This window comes from Topomyia yanbarensis, chromosome 3 (genome assembly GCF_030247195.1).
Source record: "Topomyia yanbarensis strain Yona2022 chromosome 3, ASM3024719v1, whole genome shotgun sequence".
Lineage (NCBI taxonomy): Eukaryota > Metazoa > Arthropoda > Insecta > Diptera > Culicidae > Topomyia > Topomyia yanbarensis.
This window is the reverse complement of record NC_080672.1, coordinates 193,547,646-193,567,256: the sequence shown is the minus strand read 5'-3', so window position 1 is coordinate 193,567,256 and position 19,611 is coordinate 193,547,646. Positions and strand designations below refer to the sequence as shown.

General features: G+C 39.7%; 2 protein-coding genes across 2 annotated transcripts in view; one reads left to right on the top strand and one right to left on the bottom strand.

The window, feature by feature from the left end:
* The window catches only part of LOC131693279 (mucin-4-like), a 596,199-nt gene that overhangs the window by 549,489 nt on the left and 27,099 nt on the right, over positions 1 to 19,611 (bottom strand). The gene's annotated exons all lie outside the window — the stretch shown is intronic.
* LOC131687520 (uncharacterized) lies at positions 16,962 to 17,973 on the top strand. The gene is made up of 3 exons (XM_058971613.1): positions 16,962 to 17,016; positions 17,129 to 17,493; positions 17,647 to 17,973. The coding sequence occupies exons 1-3, from the start codon at positions 16,962 to 16,964 to the stop codon at positions 17,971 to 17,973; spliced, it is 747 nt and encodes a 248-aa protein (XP_058827596.1).

Genomic DNA, 19,611 nt, shown 5'->3' with positions numbered 1-19,611 from the left:
CAAGTCATTTTTAAAAGGCAGTTCAACAACGTATCTTTCAGACGCATTCCTACAGTGGGTGGCCAAAAAATGCTTCTCGCATAATTCTTCCTCGGTAGTGATTTGGAATTGTTGTGGGACGCTTTCCACCTTCCAAAACCTTTGTATAGACTCACTAAGCTCTTCAATGGTTATAGCTTGTGCTCGAATCACTCCTTCAAAACCTGTGCCAACGCCAATCGCTCCGCCAAAAACCCAACGTGACGTTTGCCTTGCTCGTTGGAAGATCTGCTGTTACCTTCTGCGTTACAAAACACTGTATGTTGAGAAGGAAGCGCATATACCTGGATCGTAGCTGGACAGTAACCCCTCGATTAGATCGAGACTGCATACCATGGACATCGGAGATTGAAAGGTTTGCCGGAAATTCGTCTACTCCAATAAGATGTACCATCCGTAGTGTTATGAAATTCACTTGGGAGGCCGAGTCTAATAAAATACGACAGGGTAGTGGGTTGCCGTTTTTGTCCAAGACGTTTACGACAGCTGTCATCAACAGCACGTGTGGAGGTAACTGTCCTCGACCAGTAGCGCATGTTACAGTTGTTATTTGACTCGTGCTTGCCCGCGGTCATCAGACCCTTCTGTTGATAACGTTGGTGGTTGCTTATTCGGTTTATCATCCTGCTTCGTTGGGTGAACTTCTACATCCTCAGACTGTTGGGTCTCTGCGTGAAGCAGACTATGATGCCTTTTCTTACATTTTGCACATGTACATGTAGACGGACAGTTGGCACCTCGGTGTCCCTTCCTTAGACAGCAAGCAGACATTCCTTTCGCGTACCATCAGTAGGCGCTGTGCAACGGTAATTTCCAGAAACTGGGGACACTTGAAGTTCTTATACTGACAATCTCCACAAAACTCACACTTGGATATCGCCGACGATACCGGGTCGCTTGATGTCGTGGTGACCATCGACTGGTGCACTGAATGCCTTCCTGAAGATTTCTTTATAGGTTCCTGCTTGTCTTTAACGATGAAACCTTCACATCGCTCCATGATGAATGCCTGCTCCTTCAAAAATTTAATTGTAGCATCATATGTAGGAAGCTCACCTTGCTTAACTGTGCATTCCCAATGTCGTCGCGTTTCTTTGTCGAGTGCATCAGCAAGTAGATGTACCACGAACTGCTCCGAGACTCCAGTAAACTCCTGCTCAAGAAATTTCAAATTTTCAACGTGTCTCGAGCACTCGTCTACTAGAGTTCTCAACTCGCTGCAATTCTCACCGGTCATCTTCCTTAGGTTGAAGAGACCGTGGATATGGGTGTCAACCATGTGGCGAAGATTTTCATATCGCTCTTCTAGCAGCTTCCAAGCGTGTTGGTAATTGCCTTCGTTTATTGTTTTGGCATCGATTATTCCAGAGGCACTACCAACTAGCGCCTTATCCAAATGGTAGAGTTTAATTGCAGGAGGATCCGCTGTCTTGTCGACTAGATCCTTGAACAGGACCTTAAACTTCGACCAATTTTCATATTTACCGTCGAAATTGGGGATGGGAACCTTCAACGGTTGTTGAAAAATATACTGACCTTGTGCGGGAACAACTTGCAAATTAGTACCTGCTGCTCGCGTGGCGTCGCTGATTTCCTCCATACGTTCCTCAATTACCGTCATGATCTGCATATGGAGATCATCAAAGACGGTGAAGTTGAGATCGTGATCGTCTCTATCGGTAGGATGCACTGTTTGCAGGATTTTATCGTGTGCTTCATGGTACTCGTCGTAAGCAGAATCGACCTTTTTCTGGTACACTTTCAGCATGGCTGCTGACATTACTTGGTTGCCCTGCAAGTTATTTAGCATCTTCGCCAGCTTGCCCTTGGCCAACCCACGCTTATGGACAAGCACTTCAAGCGACTCCATTTTAGATTGCTGGCACTTCTGTACTTTCACGGGCTTCACTACTTAAACTTGTCGGACATCGTACTTTTCTCCACCTTTTCCTTCACTATCTTCTTCTTAATCGTTTTTCACACACTTCCTTCAAATGCTACCGCGTATATCCATATGTCGCTATTCTGCTTGAAACTGCTCTTCAATCCAGCTCGAAGGACCAATGTTGGGGCCGGAGTTCCTGGCGTACCAACTTGGTCTAACGCGGAGCGGATTCTTCGTTTCCTTCTGTGGCGGACTGTAAAACCACGGGAGCAGAATGCGACACTATGGCGGACTTAAAACACCAAACCTTTGCTATCGGTTAGCATTTAAACAAACACTTAATTCGTTTTATCTAGTCTTTAATTTGCTGAATTTAAACTAATTTACATGAAACAGTATTTATTCACTTTTCCGCAAGGTAAAAATGGCGTCCTATTCACCTCGATTGCCAAACTTGAATGTCCCTTAATCCTATCTTCTGGTTTTTTCATTGGCGCTCCAAACCCAAAAGCGCGCGCTTGTCATCGGTCGATCAAAGCAAACAGGGCTGCCGGCTTCGTTGTGCTTAATAGGTTACAAAAAAATAAACTGTGGCAGTAGGCCAAGGGTTGCCACAACACACATTAAAAATTTTCTTCAAGTTGACAGGATGTGGCTTGAACACCCATAGTTCTCGCAATGCCTCACTAATCCCCTAAGAGTTCATGCAAGGAAGTATCTAATTTGGAGAAACAAAAATTAACGAGGGTCGAGCTTAGGCAGTATAACTACGAATCACCCGAGTTCACTAACATGTGTCCTGGTAATGATAGACGTGTCCATCTTTACCGTGACAACCGACAAGCTCGACCCTCATTAAGAGAAGACAAAGATTAAGCCCGTACGATATTAAGCCTGTTCTAATGACCCTGCCACTTTCAGTTTTACGATCTTTTTACTTCACATCCTTGCTCTCACTTCAGTACTATGGCTCTAGTTTTCATAACTTTCCCTACCCAGTAATCTCTAGCTAATTGAATGTCGTTAAAATGTAAAAAAGAAAATGTAACTAACATAGTCGAAATAAAACAGGAAAAAAACAAAAATTAACTTTATCATTTTTAACCGTATTTGGAGATAAACAGATCGTTAAATGCTGAACTAAATCTCTCTCAATTTTTAATCAAATAAGAATGTTGACTAATTTTCCTAATTTTCACGAAAAAATCGCAAAATATTGATTGTTTACAAATTGTTGTCCCAAACTCGCAGAGTATTTTAAACAAAAGACCATAACTTAGCATACCATTGAAAAAGTCTTTTTTTTCAGAATACAGAATTTGAAAATCGGTTAAAAAATAAGTGTAATTTTTTTAGCGGCAAAGGTTCGGAAAATGCGAATTTTTTTGCAATATATGAAGATTTTGAGGGAATACAGTATTTTTCATACATTATTTTGAATTGCATTTGATGAGATCTTCAACCTATTCTAGGTCAATTGAAAAGTACAAAATCACTATAGCACCGTGTTATTTGTAATACTCCAAAGGCAAGAAGAAAGTGAACATTGTGATAATTTAGTATGAAAAGTTAATATTTATATAATATACATTAACCCATTCATGTCCGACTTTTCCCTGGCGCATATACGGCTCCAAAACAACTGTGGGGATCAAGGAGCATGAAAAACCTGATTTAGGTTCTTCTTTCGCAGTGCTGCAAGCTACTCAAAATTTACCATCCGATGCTCCATACAATTCCCCTACAATATTTACAATAATCAAACTGTATGGAAAAAGTAGTCGAAGACAGCCTAAATTGATAAGGTATATCAGTTTTCAATAATAATTCGAGTCACCATAAATTTATCAAAAATTTATGGTACGCCCTTAACAGAAACTGTCCTTGGCAGCACTGCTCCAGCGGAATCTAGCCAGAGAAATTGCAATTACTTCAGTTCTACGAATAATACGTATATATGGTAGTGCTCAAATGAAATTTAATAATCTCAATAATTAATTTTATAAGCTAGTCTTGCTTTAGCCAAAACTTATAGTTATACATAGAAATGGGTTTAATGGGGTTACAGGTATATAAAGTTTCTCTGATCGTTTAGCTAGAGAATTTAAAAAAAGACATGGTTGATCGCCAGTAATTCACAAGAATTATATTTTAAAATGATTTGTCCCATTCTTTGATCAGTGTTTTTAAATATGTAAGTTTTGAAAACACGTTATTTTTTTTAAAATTATTGTGATGTATTCAATAAAAACCTTTTAGTAACTCGCGATTTTTTTGTCTTTATAAAATATTAAAATTAATTAATTTTGCACTTAAATTTCATACTTTAATTTTATATTTAGGGTAGTTATAACTAATATCTTATATTTTATAGAGGATCTACCAATAGCGCGGCGCGAACATGTGAGCGGAGTCGTAGCGCCACCTTTCGCGAGGGCATTTATGCGCAGCACTACCGCCATGAAAAAATATTGACAATAAAATGTGAAAAAGTTCATTTTCATGTAGACATTTTCTAATACTTTTGTCATATTTGTTTCATATGGGTGGGAAAAAATCGAACTCTTTTAAAAATTCATTATAAAAAGGGCGGCAAAATTAATTTTTGGCCCCGAGCGGCAAAACACCTCGCGCCGCCACTGGTACCGGATTGCCAGGTGGTCACTATGCGTGTAGTCTTCGCAAACTCTCCAGTTCATGTTTGCATCTAATGACTGGCTACAAAAGGTAACATCGATGATGGATTCCCGTCCATTTGTGCGGAAAGTTGTGCTGGTGCCCTCATTGCATTGCATAACATCCAGTTTGGCTAGAGCTTCCAACAGGCTATACCCTCTTGTGTTGGTATGTCTGCTTCCCCACTCGACTACCCAAGCGTTGAAATCTCCTCCGATGACTACCGGTCTTCGTCCGGCTAGCTCTCCAGTAAGTTTATCTAGCATCCGATGGAACTGCTCTACCGTCCATCTAGGGGGTACGTAGAAGCTACATATAAAGATCACAAAATTGGCAATCACGAAGCCTTCGTGTGAGTTTGAGACCACTTTCTGTATGGGGTATTTGAGTCCCTGTTCTATCCGCCGCCCAGTTACCGTTGTCGATAGGGATTCGATACGGCTCCGCAATAATTGCAACCTCGCATTTTGTTTCTGTTGTAGACTGCCACAACAGTTGCTGTGCAGTGTCGCAATGATTGAGGTTTAACTGGGTAATTTCCATCACTTCTGGCACTCCCTCGCCTTTTTGTACGCTGGGCATATTAAGCCCCCCGTCATGTGGCCTTTCCCACCCTCCTTTGTGCAGAGCATGCACATCGGTTGCTTCGTGCAGTCTCTTGGAAAGTTTCCCTGTTCTCCACATTTTCTGCACAGATCGGATCTATCCGGGCCTTTGCAGTGTCTCGCCTGGCGCCCAAAGCCCATGCATTTGAAGCATCTCTCCATTTGTCTAGAAACTCTAGGAACAGCCTTCAGTGAACACACTGACCACCAAACCTTGATTCGGCCTTTTTCCTACAGTTGTGGAGAGCCGTATCGACGCCGTCTGCGACCGCCGTACGCCTTCCTCATCCGAATTACCATTGTTGTATCTCCCAGATCACATTGTTCCTTCAGTGCACTTCTCAGCTCATCTCCTGTTGTTATCTCATCCAGGTTCCTGCACTCAATCACTGTCTCGTGAGCTCGAGCCCTTACGGTTGCCTCTTCTCCTGGTGACTTTTCAACGAGTGTCTTGAAGGCCACCCTCTTGACCGTCGGGTCTTTCTTCAGCTAGAAGAGCATCTCTCCTTTCTGAATACGACGGGTTTTCACCACATTCTCCCCCAATTGCTTTAACTCCGGATCATTTCTCACTTTTCGAAGGGGCTCAGCGTACGTTATTCCTTCCTTCATCTCGACGATTAATGCTTCGCCCCTTTTTTTCCCGACGAGGCTTAGGCACATCTTTCTTAACCTTCTGCGGTTTTGACTTCGCCTTTTGTTTTTTTTATTTATTTATTTTCGTCAAGCATATGTAGACTACATAGAATGGTTTTACAATATTTACTTATATACTATACATTATTTCTACGGTTTAGTTCAGATTTGATTTGTTTTCTAGACATGGAAAGGTCAATTATTATACAATTTTCATTATAATGACGCATCATTCTATTGATGGGGCTATTTTTAGCATAGTTTGTCCTAAAAGATTGTTCTTGGAATAAATAACGAGTTCTTAGTTGTCGGCTAGGCACATAAAATTTTATTTACGAAAGTAATGATGCGGATTGAACACGTTGAGAAATAATGTCGTTGATAAAGTAAAGCATGGCAAATTCGCGGCGTTCTTTGAGTGTTTGTATATTAATGAGCATGCAACGTGCTTTATACGATGGAAGAGGAAATGTCGTCCAGTTTAGTTTACGAAGCGCGTACAAAATAAATTGTTTTTGGACTGATTCGATGCGTTCTTCGTACAGGACAGTGTATGGGTTCCATACTATGCTGCAATATTCCAAAATTGGCCTGACATATGTATTGTATAGTGATTTTATTGTGTAAGGGTCTTCAAAATTGTAGGTGAAACGTTTAATAAAGCCCAGCATACTATTTGCTTTATTTATTATTGTATTATAATGTTCAACAAATGTGAGCTTGGAGTCTAAGCTTACGCCTAAATCTCGTACAATTTTGCATTTTTCTACAAGTTGGTTGCCTAAGTGTATGTCTATGGGAACATTTGAAATTTTTCTGCTGAAGGTTATTGAGTTGCATTTCTTTACATTAAGTTGGAGTAGACTTTTGCTACACCACATGTGGAATATATTTATTTCGTTTTGGAATATTTCAGTGTCTTTGACATTTCTTATTTCCATGAAAAGTTTCATGTCATCTGCATATATAAGCACTTTAAGATGTTTGAGTATAAAGGTAATGTCATTAACGTACAAAATAAAAAGAAGAGGGCCTAAGTGGGAACCCTGGGGTACGCCAGAGGTGACAGAAATTGGTTCCGAGAGTATATTCTGAAAGCGAACTGTTTGTTGACGCTTCGTTAAATATGATTCGAGCCATTTCAATAGTTTATTTTCTATGCCATATTTTTGCAGTTTGAAGAGTAATAAAGGTATGTCAATACGGTCGAATGCTTTACTAAAGTCTGTGTAGAGTGTTTCCACATGGTTGCCATTGTCCATTGCATTTACGGTAAATGTTACAAATTCTAAAAGGTTTGATGTTGTTGAGCGGCCTTTATAAAAGCCATGCTGCTTGCTTGTTATTTGATTTTTGATTTGCTGAAATATTTTGTCATTTACTAGCTTTTCGAATAATTTTGGAATGCATGATATAATGGCAATCCCACGATGGTTTCGGATGTCCGATTTAGCGCCTGATTTGAAAATTGGCACTAAAAAGGATGATTTCCATATTTCTGGGAATGTTCCATTTTTCAGTGACATGTTGAAAATATGTAGTAGTGGTAGAGTGAATTCTTCTGCTAGATTTTTTAAAAATATTGGTGCTATTCCGTCCGGTCCAGGTCCTTTTGATGCGTCCAAGTTTTTTAGTGCAGTGGTAATTTCGTGTTCAGATAGTTCGTGGACGGCAATGTCATTTGAAAATTCAGGTATAAATGAAAAGTAGTCGCGGTCTGTTTCGGAATATGAAGTATAGACTTCTTGAAAGAATTTTCCAAATAAATTGCAAATTTCAGTATTGTTATTTCCTACATGTCCGTCAAAATGCATTTGGGATGGAAAGTTGCTACTTTTCAATTTCGTTTTCACGTAATTGAAGAAATTCTTTGGATAGGTCTCGATTTTACGATTATGTTCTTCATGTGCAGTGTTAATGGCTATGTCGAGTTGGGAGCAAATATCCAGATAGTTTTGCCGATTTGTAATGCTATGTTCTTTCTTGTAAATTTTATGTGCCTTTTGCTTCCTATTTTTTAAATTTTTCAGATGTTGGTTGAACCATACAGGCTGCTGGCCGCCATGAGTTCTTCTTCTTCTTTTTACTGGTACTGTTCCAGAGATTAAATTAGTTACAATTAAATAGAATTTAGTCACTGCTTCGTTGACATTTCTTTCTATACTCAATACAGTTTGCCAATTTATTCTACATAGTCTACGTTTGACTTCTTCGAAGTCAGTTTTATGGTATTCCGGCACTTCCTCATACTCCAAGTCGTTCGGGGAAGAGTTTTGATGAATAAAAATTGAATATTCGATTGCTGTGTGAAATACTTCATTTTTCCATAATGGAGTTAAAGATGCATTAACACAGAAGTCTTCAGTGCAGTTCGTGAATAAGAGGTCTAAATATGAATTTTGTTTATTTTTTACATGGTTGATTTGGTGCAGGCCAAATTGAGATATTTTGTCAAAGAAGTATTGAAGTGTTTCATTTTCGCCTACGACAGGGAGTAAGATAGATTCGTTTTCAATGTCTACGATGAAGTTGGTGTTACGTTGATTAAAGTCGCCATAAATATGCAGTTTTACTTCAGGTTCCATGTTTGACATGATAGATTCTACAGTTTGAAAAAATAGTTCAAATGATTTTTTGTGAGCATTTTCAGGTGGAAAGTACACAGAGGAGAATATGTGCACTTCTCCTGATATTACTGCTTTTGCCCATATATGTTCAAATTCTATATGTTTAATGGTTTCTATTTCTTCTGAAGGAAAGTCTGCGTTTATGGCTATAATGACTCCTCCTCCAGACTTTTTATTACAAAGAGACAAATTACGGTCATGCCGAAATACATTAAATTGATTTCCAAACATTTCTTCGCTTCTTACGCTTTCATCCCAGCTACTTTCTGTTCCAATAATTATATTAAAAGAAGATGAAATTAGTTTTTGTTGGATTTCTTTCATTTTGGCTGGGCTTTTCATTCGATTAAAATTTTGGCAATAGACCAAAATATCAGTCGAATTCTGTTGTGGATGCGAAGAAGTTTTTGGAGTATTTAAATTACTTACACTTATATTTTCTTCCTCTATAGAGGGCGTCGTTACTTCCGAAAATTCGACGTTCCAAATTTATGCGTAGCTTCGCGGAGTTGTTGAAGGCGCCTAGTTCTTTCGCTTGATAAAAATTTTCCATAAGAGTCAAGGTCTGCTGCTGCTTCGTCTGGGTTTAGCCCATATTCCTGATAGACTTCGATGAAAATGCGCAGGAGATGGTCAGGAGTGGTCGGTAGTCCTTCGGATGCGAGCGTCATTTTGATGCTGGTCGACGTCATTCCTTCCACGCAAATAGATGGGTGTTGGTCCTTCATATATGCCAGGTATAGGCGTACAATGTTCATTATTTTTGGTTCGCGAAGTCTGGGCTTTAAAAAGCGACCGTCGCCATTCGTTGACTGTGACGTGAGGCGTACGATTGGAGGGTGCAAGGGGTCCAGTTCAAATTGGCTGTCTGTGTTCGAATGTTGAGATGTGGTTGCCAATGTGTTTAAACTATTTTCGCCGCTGGTAGGTGTCACTTTCATTTGTTTGGGTTGAATGTTTTCGTTAGCTGAACGGTACGGGTTGATGGTGTCACCTTTTTTAAAGTTTATGAAATTTGTTTTTACTGCTGGTATTGCAAGACCTGCAATCGGATGTTCGGTGGTTGTGGGAGGAACGGAAAATTGTTTTTTCGCCGTGGCAAGTAGTAATTTGTCTGACGTCTTACCACTGTCGTTATGATGATGATTGTTAGCGCGATCGTTGTCACGTTGACTTGACTGCTTACGACGTTTTCGGTTGCGCCTTGCCTTATCAGCAGCTTTCTCCTGAAGTCGTCGAATGCGTTGTTTGGCGTCATATTTTGTCCAATCCTGCTTCCATTGCCATTTATCGCCCAAAAATCGCCAGCCTGGAGACGTATGATCTATTTTCTGTTGGATTACTGTAGCGTGTGATTTTTCCGCTAATTCTTCAGCCAGAGATTTTGATTGATTCATGCCATTTTCTGGTATTGTCATGTTGGAGATTGCAATGGAAATAGCTTTCACTTCTTCCTTCAATTCCTCCAATAGGTCGGAATTGACGAGAGGGTACGGCTCAGAACATTTAGTGGAAATCAGTTCGTTCTCGAGGTGTGATAGCCGTTCGTCAATTTTATGATTCATATTGTCCGATATTGTTTTGGTCGATTTGCTGATGGTGTCGATCGAATTTTGCAACAAATTGTCACAAGAATGAAAATGCTGACCTAGTTTACTGCATATGTTTTCGTTTTTTTATGGACGACTTGCATTGACTGCTTTACGTCGTTAAGTAATTGTTCGATGCTACCGAACAATTCAAGACTGTGGCTCTTTAGGTCAGCTGTGGTTCGATGTTGTGTGTCCGTATGCGACTTCATCATTTTTAGCAGCTGATCTTGTACATAGATCATTTTGCGTGTGTCGACCTCTGTCCTAATAATGTGCTGGCAGTCCGCACACACAGGCACCATAAATGCCCGGATAAAATTTTCCTGATTACGCTGCACACCTACACAGGCAGCATGGTACGATCTGCTGCAAAATTCACACTTCCAGAGGAAGCGGTCGTCGTTTATGTTGCAAGTTTTTACACCGCACTGCATTATTTTACTATTACTTGAAGTTCAATAGCACTGTAACTTACGAGGCACGCGCGCGATGTTTGTTTACGTAGGTAAAAAAATACTAATTAATAAATTACTTTCGGAGCGCTTGAAGAGGCGTCCGCACTCGTTGACGGTTCGAGCGAAAAAAAACGACCGTTCGCCAGCCGCTTGCTTGCTTCCGATCGACTTCTTGCTCATTCTTCGGTTTTTTCTTCTCTTCTTCCTCTCCAGGTGTCTCCCTTTTCCGTTTTTCCGAACGTGGATTCCGCAAACTCTTCGGCGTCTCTTCTGCTATCTCTGATACTGCTTTCGCCTTGGCCTCGTCAAGCGATTTTTCGGCATGCTCGGCACGCGTCCTCAGCGCGATCTGGTCTCGTTCGACGACATTCATGGCGGACTTAATGGACGTCACTAGATGCTTAATCTTAGTGTGGACGTTGTTCTTGTCCTTTATGAACTCGTAGAGCTCCTCTATTTTGTTCTTGAGCTCTGTCGTGTTGGTCCTCCCAAGTTGCAGTCCTGCTTGGGGTGTGCTATTACCAGTTCTGGGTATAAACGACTGGTTCGGCACAAGGCCCACGGCTCCTTGGAGCGCCTGCTGCATTTCATGCTGCTTGTCATTAGTTGAACTCGAGGTGGCCACATGGTTCAATACTGGCGATCTCGCAAGTTTTCCGCTTCTTGCGAACACGATCGCCTCTCCGCGTGCTGCTGGAACGCAGTCGTCGTCGTTATTTTTTTCGTATTTTTTCTAATTTTGTTTTTGTCTCTTCGTGGTTCTTCATTTTGTTGGGTCCCAACTCCGGGCCGCTATCTCCACTCGTTGCACATAGTCGCCTCTCGTGATCACATGATTATCTATACTACCAAAGCAGCAGGGAGGTCATGCAATGGTTGACACTATCCTTCATGGGGAGTAGTGTTCAGAGCCGGAATTCTCCAACCGAACCTAGTACCACCAACTAAATGGAGACGAGTTTTGAACGTACCCGGAGACCTGCCAGGGTTTTGTTAGAACGGAGACAGCCGTGCTGTTAGCCCACTCGCCCTTTTCAAGTTGATGTCATCCTTCCTTACTCAGGGACTGCAGAGTTTCTAAGTTACAAACATTGGATCGATCTGAAACATATCTTGGAAAATGAAAAGCTATATAAATAACTCCAAACAACGGCGTTGCCAAGAGAAGGCTTTAGGATTCAACCACACCCCCTGCCTCCTACCAAAAAAAATTGAATTGATGAGAATAATTCATTGATGCTGACTGACTTCATTCAATATTACAATAATATTTATCAAATCAGTACATTGATAACCTATCGTGTTAAACGTCATAATGACTTTTGAAAAGTTGCGGGAATGGGATCCTGACCTGTAACTGATGTATTGGTCTTAATCACCACCCCCTGCCTCCTACCAAAAAAAAATGAATTGATGAGAATAATTCATTGATGCTGACTGACTTCATTCAATATTACAATAATATTTATCAAATCAGTACATTGATAACCTATCGTGTTAAACGTCATAATGACTTTTGAAAAGTTGCGGGAATGGGATCCTGACCTGTAACTGATGTATTGGTCTTAATCTAACAGTTGTCTGATCACATAAATATCAAATACCTGCCTGAAAACATTCCAATAGATACTCATTCCAGAGTTCTGAAATCAATCATAATTCTCAGATTTCCTATTATATTGAGCTCACTTTTGAATGGATGTACTATAATATGCATTAGGGTCTTTTTAATAGAAAGCGAAGTTGGAAACACAGAAACATGAAACATTTGCTGAACATGCCTTTATTTTGGGAATGCGTAGAGTTAAGACGAAAACGTAATATGATTAATAACGAGGATAACGCTTTCCGAAAGTAGAGTAAAACATATGAAAAATGACGTTTTTCGTTCGACTCTAGCAGATCCTGATCAATTTTGATGAGCTTTTAATTTTTGTTGTATTACCAATTATATGTATAGGTAAAATAAATGTTCGCAAACAGTAATTTAAGATCAAGATTACATTATTTTGCAACAGTCAATTTCGGAAAATACTAATCTTCGATGAATTTTACAAACGTTAAACAGCTCATCATCTGATAAAATAACTTTGGCGTTATATCCTCCAAGAAGTATTTATGGAGAATTTACTCTTCAAACAAATCTAGTTCGAGACTTAATGTCTTCAGCAAAATTTTGGGGAGTGCTATTACAAACCACTTTGTTGAAGATATGAAGGCTCCGTGTGTTCAGGGTATCAACATATTTTAGACTATTTGTACCTTTAAAATAAATTATAATGATTTTATTGTTTATGATCTTCTACTATTTATAAACAATAAATTTTACATTTTATCCAAAGCTTGAGTTTGTGAAGCTCGCAATAAAAAGTTGTTTAAGATAAAACATAGATTAAGGAACATTTCGCAAATATAATTTTAAAACTCGATATACTCCCTACACGTAGTATTCATTCCTGCAATAAAGTTGTTTTAAATGATAGTCTCAACAAATTCGCTAAAGAAACGAACTCTGTTAATATTTTTTGAAAAGTTTATTCTCCATAATTTTAAAACTTCAAATATGACGGTTTCGGAACTATGTCATTTGGACATTAAGTTTGATTTTCATCAAACCAAATTTCTAGCTACTCCTCTGACCCTAAGTAAGTAGAAACAATGTCGTTCTACACTCGTCCACAAGAAACTGCTTCGAATACTGCCTTTCTATTATAATACAGTCAAGGCCCCATTTGATTAGCCCCCGATTTAGTCTACTCCCGATTTTGTCATTCTCGTATGAAAATATGATTGATGGGCTCTAGCAGACGAACAAGGCTGAATTCAAGCAAATCCTTTCTTGAGCATAGTTTTCTTACCTTAAAGGTTCAAATATACATAAATAAAAAAAATCATGTTATTAAAATTTGCGCTCGAAGGCCCCTTTAAGAGAAATTTATATTAAATAATCAGAAATAGCTATCAGACTACATCAAAGAAAGGGAAGAATACTTTAACAGCTTTAACTTTAGTAAACGGAGTAGTGATCGTCATTCCACAACGCAGTTTATTTTTAATGGTTTGCGGTGAGCACGATTTCTCGAATTGCTGAACTGAAAATTATGGAATAGAAGTTAGGTTTTAGAATTCTTTACAGATTTAACCCGCCGAAAATCACGCATATGGCTCGGAATGAGACCCGCTGGTACCCTAAGACGATTTCGTTAGATTTTCAGAGCAGCGTGCACCCAGTGCACTAACACAACTGGCGGAAGGTTATCGAAAAGTTTTGTGGAAATGAAAATTCCAGTGATGATGATTTTCTTTAAGGGGTTTCGAGAGTTTTTTATTTGTTCTTTGGCATTTGGATGAGCGATAATAATTCAAATCAAAGATACTACTGGGAAGTCACTTTTAGAAAAAGTCGATATCGAAATAAAGTTTGAACTTTGCACGCATGCACTTCAGAGGTAGCGTGATATCAAGAGCTGCTATTTCAGATCTTAGTTCTCTGCATGTGTTATCAAAAACATCGCGAAACATAAAGTTCTAAATATTCCAAATCGATAAAATATCCGAAGAGAGTGATAAGAGTTATAAGAAATGTCTCGTCACATTGTTAGGTGGATTAAAAACATTTTATAATTGAGTTATACGAAATGTCTCATCACACTGTTAGGTTGATTAAAAACGTTTTATTTTACCGTGATTTACGGGTGAGAACTTTTTAAGCTATTCTTATGGTGAAGGATCATTGTCCGATTTTTACGCTAGAAGTAGGGGAAAGTGGTTGGTTGCCGGCACTTGTCGATTTTCGGCACCCCTATGTAACTTTTGACAAAAAGCAGAATTAAATAAACAATACAATACAAAAAGCAGAATCCTCACGTTATTTTTGTGACGATAGCTGACGCAAACAGTTTCGTAGGTTCTGTTCTACAACCAAAATATTTTTTGAACAAGTTAAACTCTACTCAAAAGTTTTTTGTTACCATTTGCTTAGTGTTATAGAAAGAAGTAAATCGATCGAAAAATATGCGCATTGAATATTTACGAAGTGAATTTATTCTATATTATGATTCAACATTGAATGGCGACGAAATGTTTGCCACAAGTTTTTTTTGACTCAGTTTTCAAAAAGGTTACTAAAATCGGTTTTTGGCACCCAAACATGGTCGGTTTTCGGCACCCCATTTTTTGTAATAAATTCTGAATTCTCTATAACCCAATCAATATGAATATTTCCGGAACGGGCTTGACAAGTAGATGTCATAGGGTGATGCGCCCATTATCGCTATGTTTCTATTATCACGCTACCCATTTGAAGCCGTTGGTTAGAGCAGTGTCTGCCATCTTTGTTTAACGCATTGAGTCAAATGGTAGCGCAACAATAGGGGCACTCGATTCGTGTTTTCGTTGCGCTCAAACACGAGAATTTCACTGTTTTCAGCACATGAATGTTATTATCTTGGTTGTTAACAACGAAGCAAAGCTGTTGATGCCAATTTGTACGCATTCCATTGTTTGTAGACCGAGTAATTAATGAATCAGTGAGGCGCCCTCCTTAGTATGGTGAAAATAGGCACTTTACCAAAATGCAGACACCATTTTGAAAACCAAAATGCAACATCCGGTATAGCGGAATTCTCTATATGGGGGGGGTGGGCGTAGCGTAGTTGGTAAATGGATTGCCTTGTACGCAGCGTACCTGGGTTCGAGTCCCGACCCCGCACATAGGGTTAGAAATTTTTCATAAGAGATTTTTCCAACTCGAAGAGACGACCTTAAGGTTAAAACCTCTATAATCGAAATAAAAAAAAAATTCTCTATATCCCAATCAATATGGATATTTTCGACACTACTTTTATGAGTCCATGCCAAAAATCGATGTGTGATGCCATTTTGAAGTCCAAGATGACGACATTTCTTTTCTAAAAGCTCCCAGATTACAAATTTGTAAATTGCAAATCAAAACTATCCATATTGCATGGTTTCAACTCGCCAAGGGAAGTCACCATTTTGAAGTTTCCGTCATCTTTGTTTTTTGGATGACGGCGAACATCATTTTTTTAGCTCTATAGATCATCTCGAAACCCAATATTATCCAAGTAACCACCAAGTATACATTAGTATATGCAGTAAAGTAGCATTTTATTTGAATTTAAGATGCTTCTAGCCGGATATTAGCATTTTCATGCAGAACTATTGTAAACCTTCTTTCAATAAACTTATTAAAAAAAATCTTGTTATTAATCAGCATTTTTAAGGCAGAAATGCCGTAAAAAATATTTTCATGGCGCAGCAGTAATGGAGCGGTATATTTTGCCAAAAGCGGTTTTTAAAAAGCACTTTACATGGGTATTGGTTACTTGGGTCACATATTGACTTATAATAAATAATCTAGTTCAACTCTGTGCGGCATAAGTTGGTCACCCTGTAAATATGAATGCGATCCGTCTATGCGTTAGTGAATGTTGTTATTGTTCTGCCATTTTTACTAAATTTTTTAAGGGTGCCGACAACCGACCACATTTTCGTAAATGGCAAAAATGATCATTTCGCTAAATTGTCAGTAACATTTTTCATATTGACGGAATAAAATAAATTCCTTCACTAGTTATTAGCTAAAGCCTCTAGCTTTGCATTGGTATGCTTATGTTGCATGCAATGGAGAAATGTTATGAGCCAAAGACAAATTTGCCGACAACTGACCACATTCCTCTATTTCCAATTTTTCTATTCTAATATATATGAAACGGGTTTTACGGAGCATGTTCCGTCCTTGCGACTTTTATTTTCGGTCGCTCATATATGTGACCAAAATTTTTCTTCGTCCTGTGAAATTTCTGACATGTCAATTAATAGGTTTAGGCCGGTGACCCTTAATTTGCTTTCTTAAAATCGAAAAAACCAAATATGACATTTTCCCTTTTTTATTATGAAGCTTTTGTGTTTTGATTAAGCGATATGCCCTTGAAATTAGTTCTTCAATTATGCCGTATATTCTGTATCTACTTTATGTATGATATCGTTGTTAAATGGATAACCTTTTTTAAAAATACACACCTATATTTTCCAATCTTGTTAAACTGAGTCGTTATCAGTTCTCAACTTTTGCTTCTATTTTTACGAATTCTATTACAACAGCCTTACACAATATCACGTCTAACTTTTGTCTAGCGCATATAGGGCTCCAAAAATTAACTTTTTCTATGGAGCTATATCCCGGACCCCATGGTGGTGGAGGAACGCTATGTGGGAAGCTGAGCTACAAGCAACCGGGCGGGTCATAGGTGATGGATAATACTTAGACGCGATAGCAACTAGTTGTGATTCGCAACCCGAACCAGTAGCGGGGGCTGACTGCGGGTGTGGTAGGACGAGGTAGTGGGCCTTACACGTTCTAGGCCTAAATACCACATGCCCTAAAGCAGCCCTGACAAGGCGAGTCAGCGACGCCTTTAAATATGCGCTTAGCCCAAATCTCTCTCTCCTCCCGTGATCCTTCAGCGTTACTGCAAGGTTGGCACAGACCTAGCTAGTTGCCCATAAAAATAGCATGCTCAGAAGCTTGGGACATGGAACTGCAGGACGCTTAACTTTATCGGGAGCACTCGCATACTTGCCGATATAGTGGAAGACCGCAAGTTCGACATTGTGGCGCTGCAGGACGTGTGTTGGAAGGGGTCTACGGTGCGGATCTTTCGCGGGAACCACACCATCTACCAGAGCTGCGGCAATACACACGAACTCGGAACAGCTTTTATGGTGGTGGGGCAGATGCAAAAGCGTGTGATCGGATGGTGGCCGGTCAGCGACAGAATGTGCAGGTTGAGGATCAAGGGCCGGTTCTTCAACATCAACATAATTAACGTGCATAGTCCCCACCTCGGAAGTAGCGATGACGACAAGGACGAATTTTACACGCAGCTGGAGCGTGAATACGATCGCTGCCCAAGACACGATTTCAAGATCGTCATCGGCGACCTTAATGCTCGGGTTGGCTAGAAGGTGGAATACAGACCGGTAATTGGAAGGTTCAGCGCTCACCAGCGGACGAACGAGAACGGCCTAAGGCTAATCGATTTCGCTACCTCCAAGAACATGGCGATAGGGAGCACCTTCTTCCAGCACCGCATCCTGCACCGATAGACCTGGAGATCACTGCAACAAACAGAGACGCAAATTGATCATGTTCTGATTGATGGGCGGCACTTCTCGGACGTTATCGACGTAAGGACCTATCGGGGCGCTATCATCGACTCGGACCGCTATCTGGTGATGGTTAAACTGCGTCAAAAACTATCCGTAGTGCACAGTGTAAGATACCGGCGCCCGCCGCGGTATAACCTGGACCGACTGAGGGAAACCAACGTCGCGACAACGTACGCGCAGCATCTTGAAGCAGCGCTGCCACCGGAGGAGGAGCTCATCTATCTCCCTTTGAGGACTGCTGGACCAGGACTAAAGCAGCCATAAGCAGCACTGCGGAGAGCGTCCTGGGATACGTACAGAGGAGTCGACGGAACGATTGGTTCAATGGCGAGTGCCAAGGGATATTCGACGAAAAGACTGCAGCACGCGCAGCGCGAGTATCGGGCACTTGAGAGGTTGGAGACAAGCAGCAACTGATCGAGTGACGTGGCGGAATATTGTGGAACAGATTAAATCATGATAATATGATGTACAATCAGGAAATCTAATCTATGGAGCTATCTGAAATCTGGATAAGTCTGCAACGATTGGAGTATTGGAAGCCATGATTACTCTAGTAATCAGCCGGATACCACTTGCATACGCGTCACCAAAAATTGGACCATTTGAATGGACTAGAGATGGGCAAACCGATTCTGTTTAGAGAGCGAATCGTGCCCGATTCACTCACTAAACTGATTCGACTCTTTTGATCGATTCAGTGATTCATTTCAGTACTTGGAAAAAGTTTGAGAAAAAAGGGAAAAAATATATTAAGTAGGCTTTAAGGCGGGGTACGAAGGTGCGTTTTTCATCATGAAAAACACTTTTTGCGAATGGATCAAAACTTTGGTACATTATATTGTATCATTTCAATAACACAAATATGGACAAGCGGCTCGGCGACGAAACTTTTTGTAGAATGTCTCTGGAAAAACACGATTTGCGGTATTACTGTCATTCAAAAACTACTTAACCGATTCATTTCAAACTTTGCATACACATTCTTTATATAAGATACCTTACCCCTACGTTGAATTTTTGATATAATTTTTCAAATTCTACCATTTTCAAGATTGGTTACTCCCTTGAAATTACAACTATTATTAAATTTAAATTAGTTATGAGTTGATATTTTATTCCGTCTACGACAAAACGAGCTCATGTGTTCATCGTGTTCGTTTATTTTAGAGTGATTAATAATCATGGCAAACTCATTCGGTCCGTTGGATTTATCATAAATTGTCACTCCTTCAGTGAATCGCAGTTCTTTAAAAAAGATTCGCGGTTCATTCACTCTTTTTGAAGAGTCGATTCTTTTGATCGATTCGTGATTCACTCACTCCTTTCTAGAATGGAACATCTCAAGCGCTACTATGGCAACATTTCAAAGAAATTGTTTTGAAACATTAAACCTCAAAGAATGTTATTTCGAGTGATAATGAGTGAATCAGCCTGTATTTTGAAAGAAAGACTGTGGAATGAAGTTGTTAGGATAAGGAGTTATATTGATTGCTGTTGTCATTGGATTTAAAAATTAAAGGGTTGTGTACAAGACACGACCGCAGTTGCATTGAAAATTCAACATTATTAACCCTTAAAGAGGCTAATAAATTTTTTCGATTATATATTCGTCCTAATAAGGACAGTTTGCTAATAACTATGTTTAGGGATACGGGACGAGTATCCTTTGAATTAATTCCAACCTTATCGCACCGGCGATTCGTTTCTGCTGCATACACACAGACGAACATTCCTCTTTCGCCGCTCAGGTCAAATGAGCACTATGTAACACAAGGCGATCACTTTTATTAACTTTTTGGTGCAGACGGAAGACCATCCTTTTGTGCGAAAAAAAATATTTGCATCATTCTTTTTGGTGTGGCTTTCGCTTAGTGGCAGGGTTGTCACATTCGCTGACTT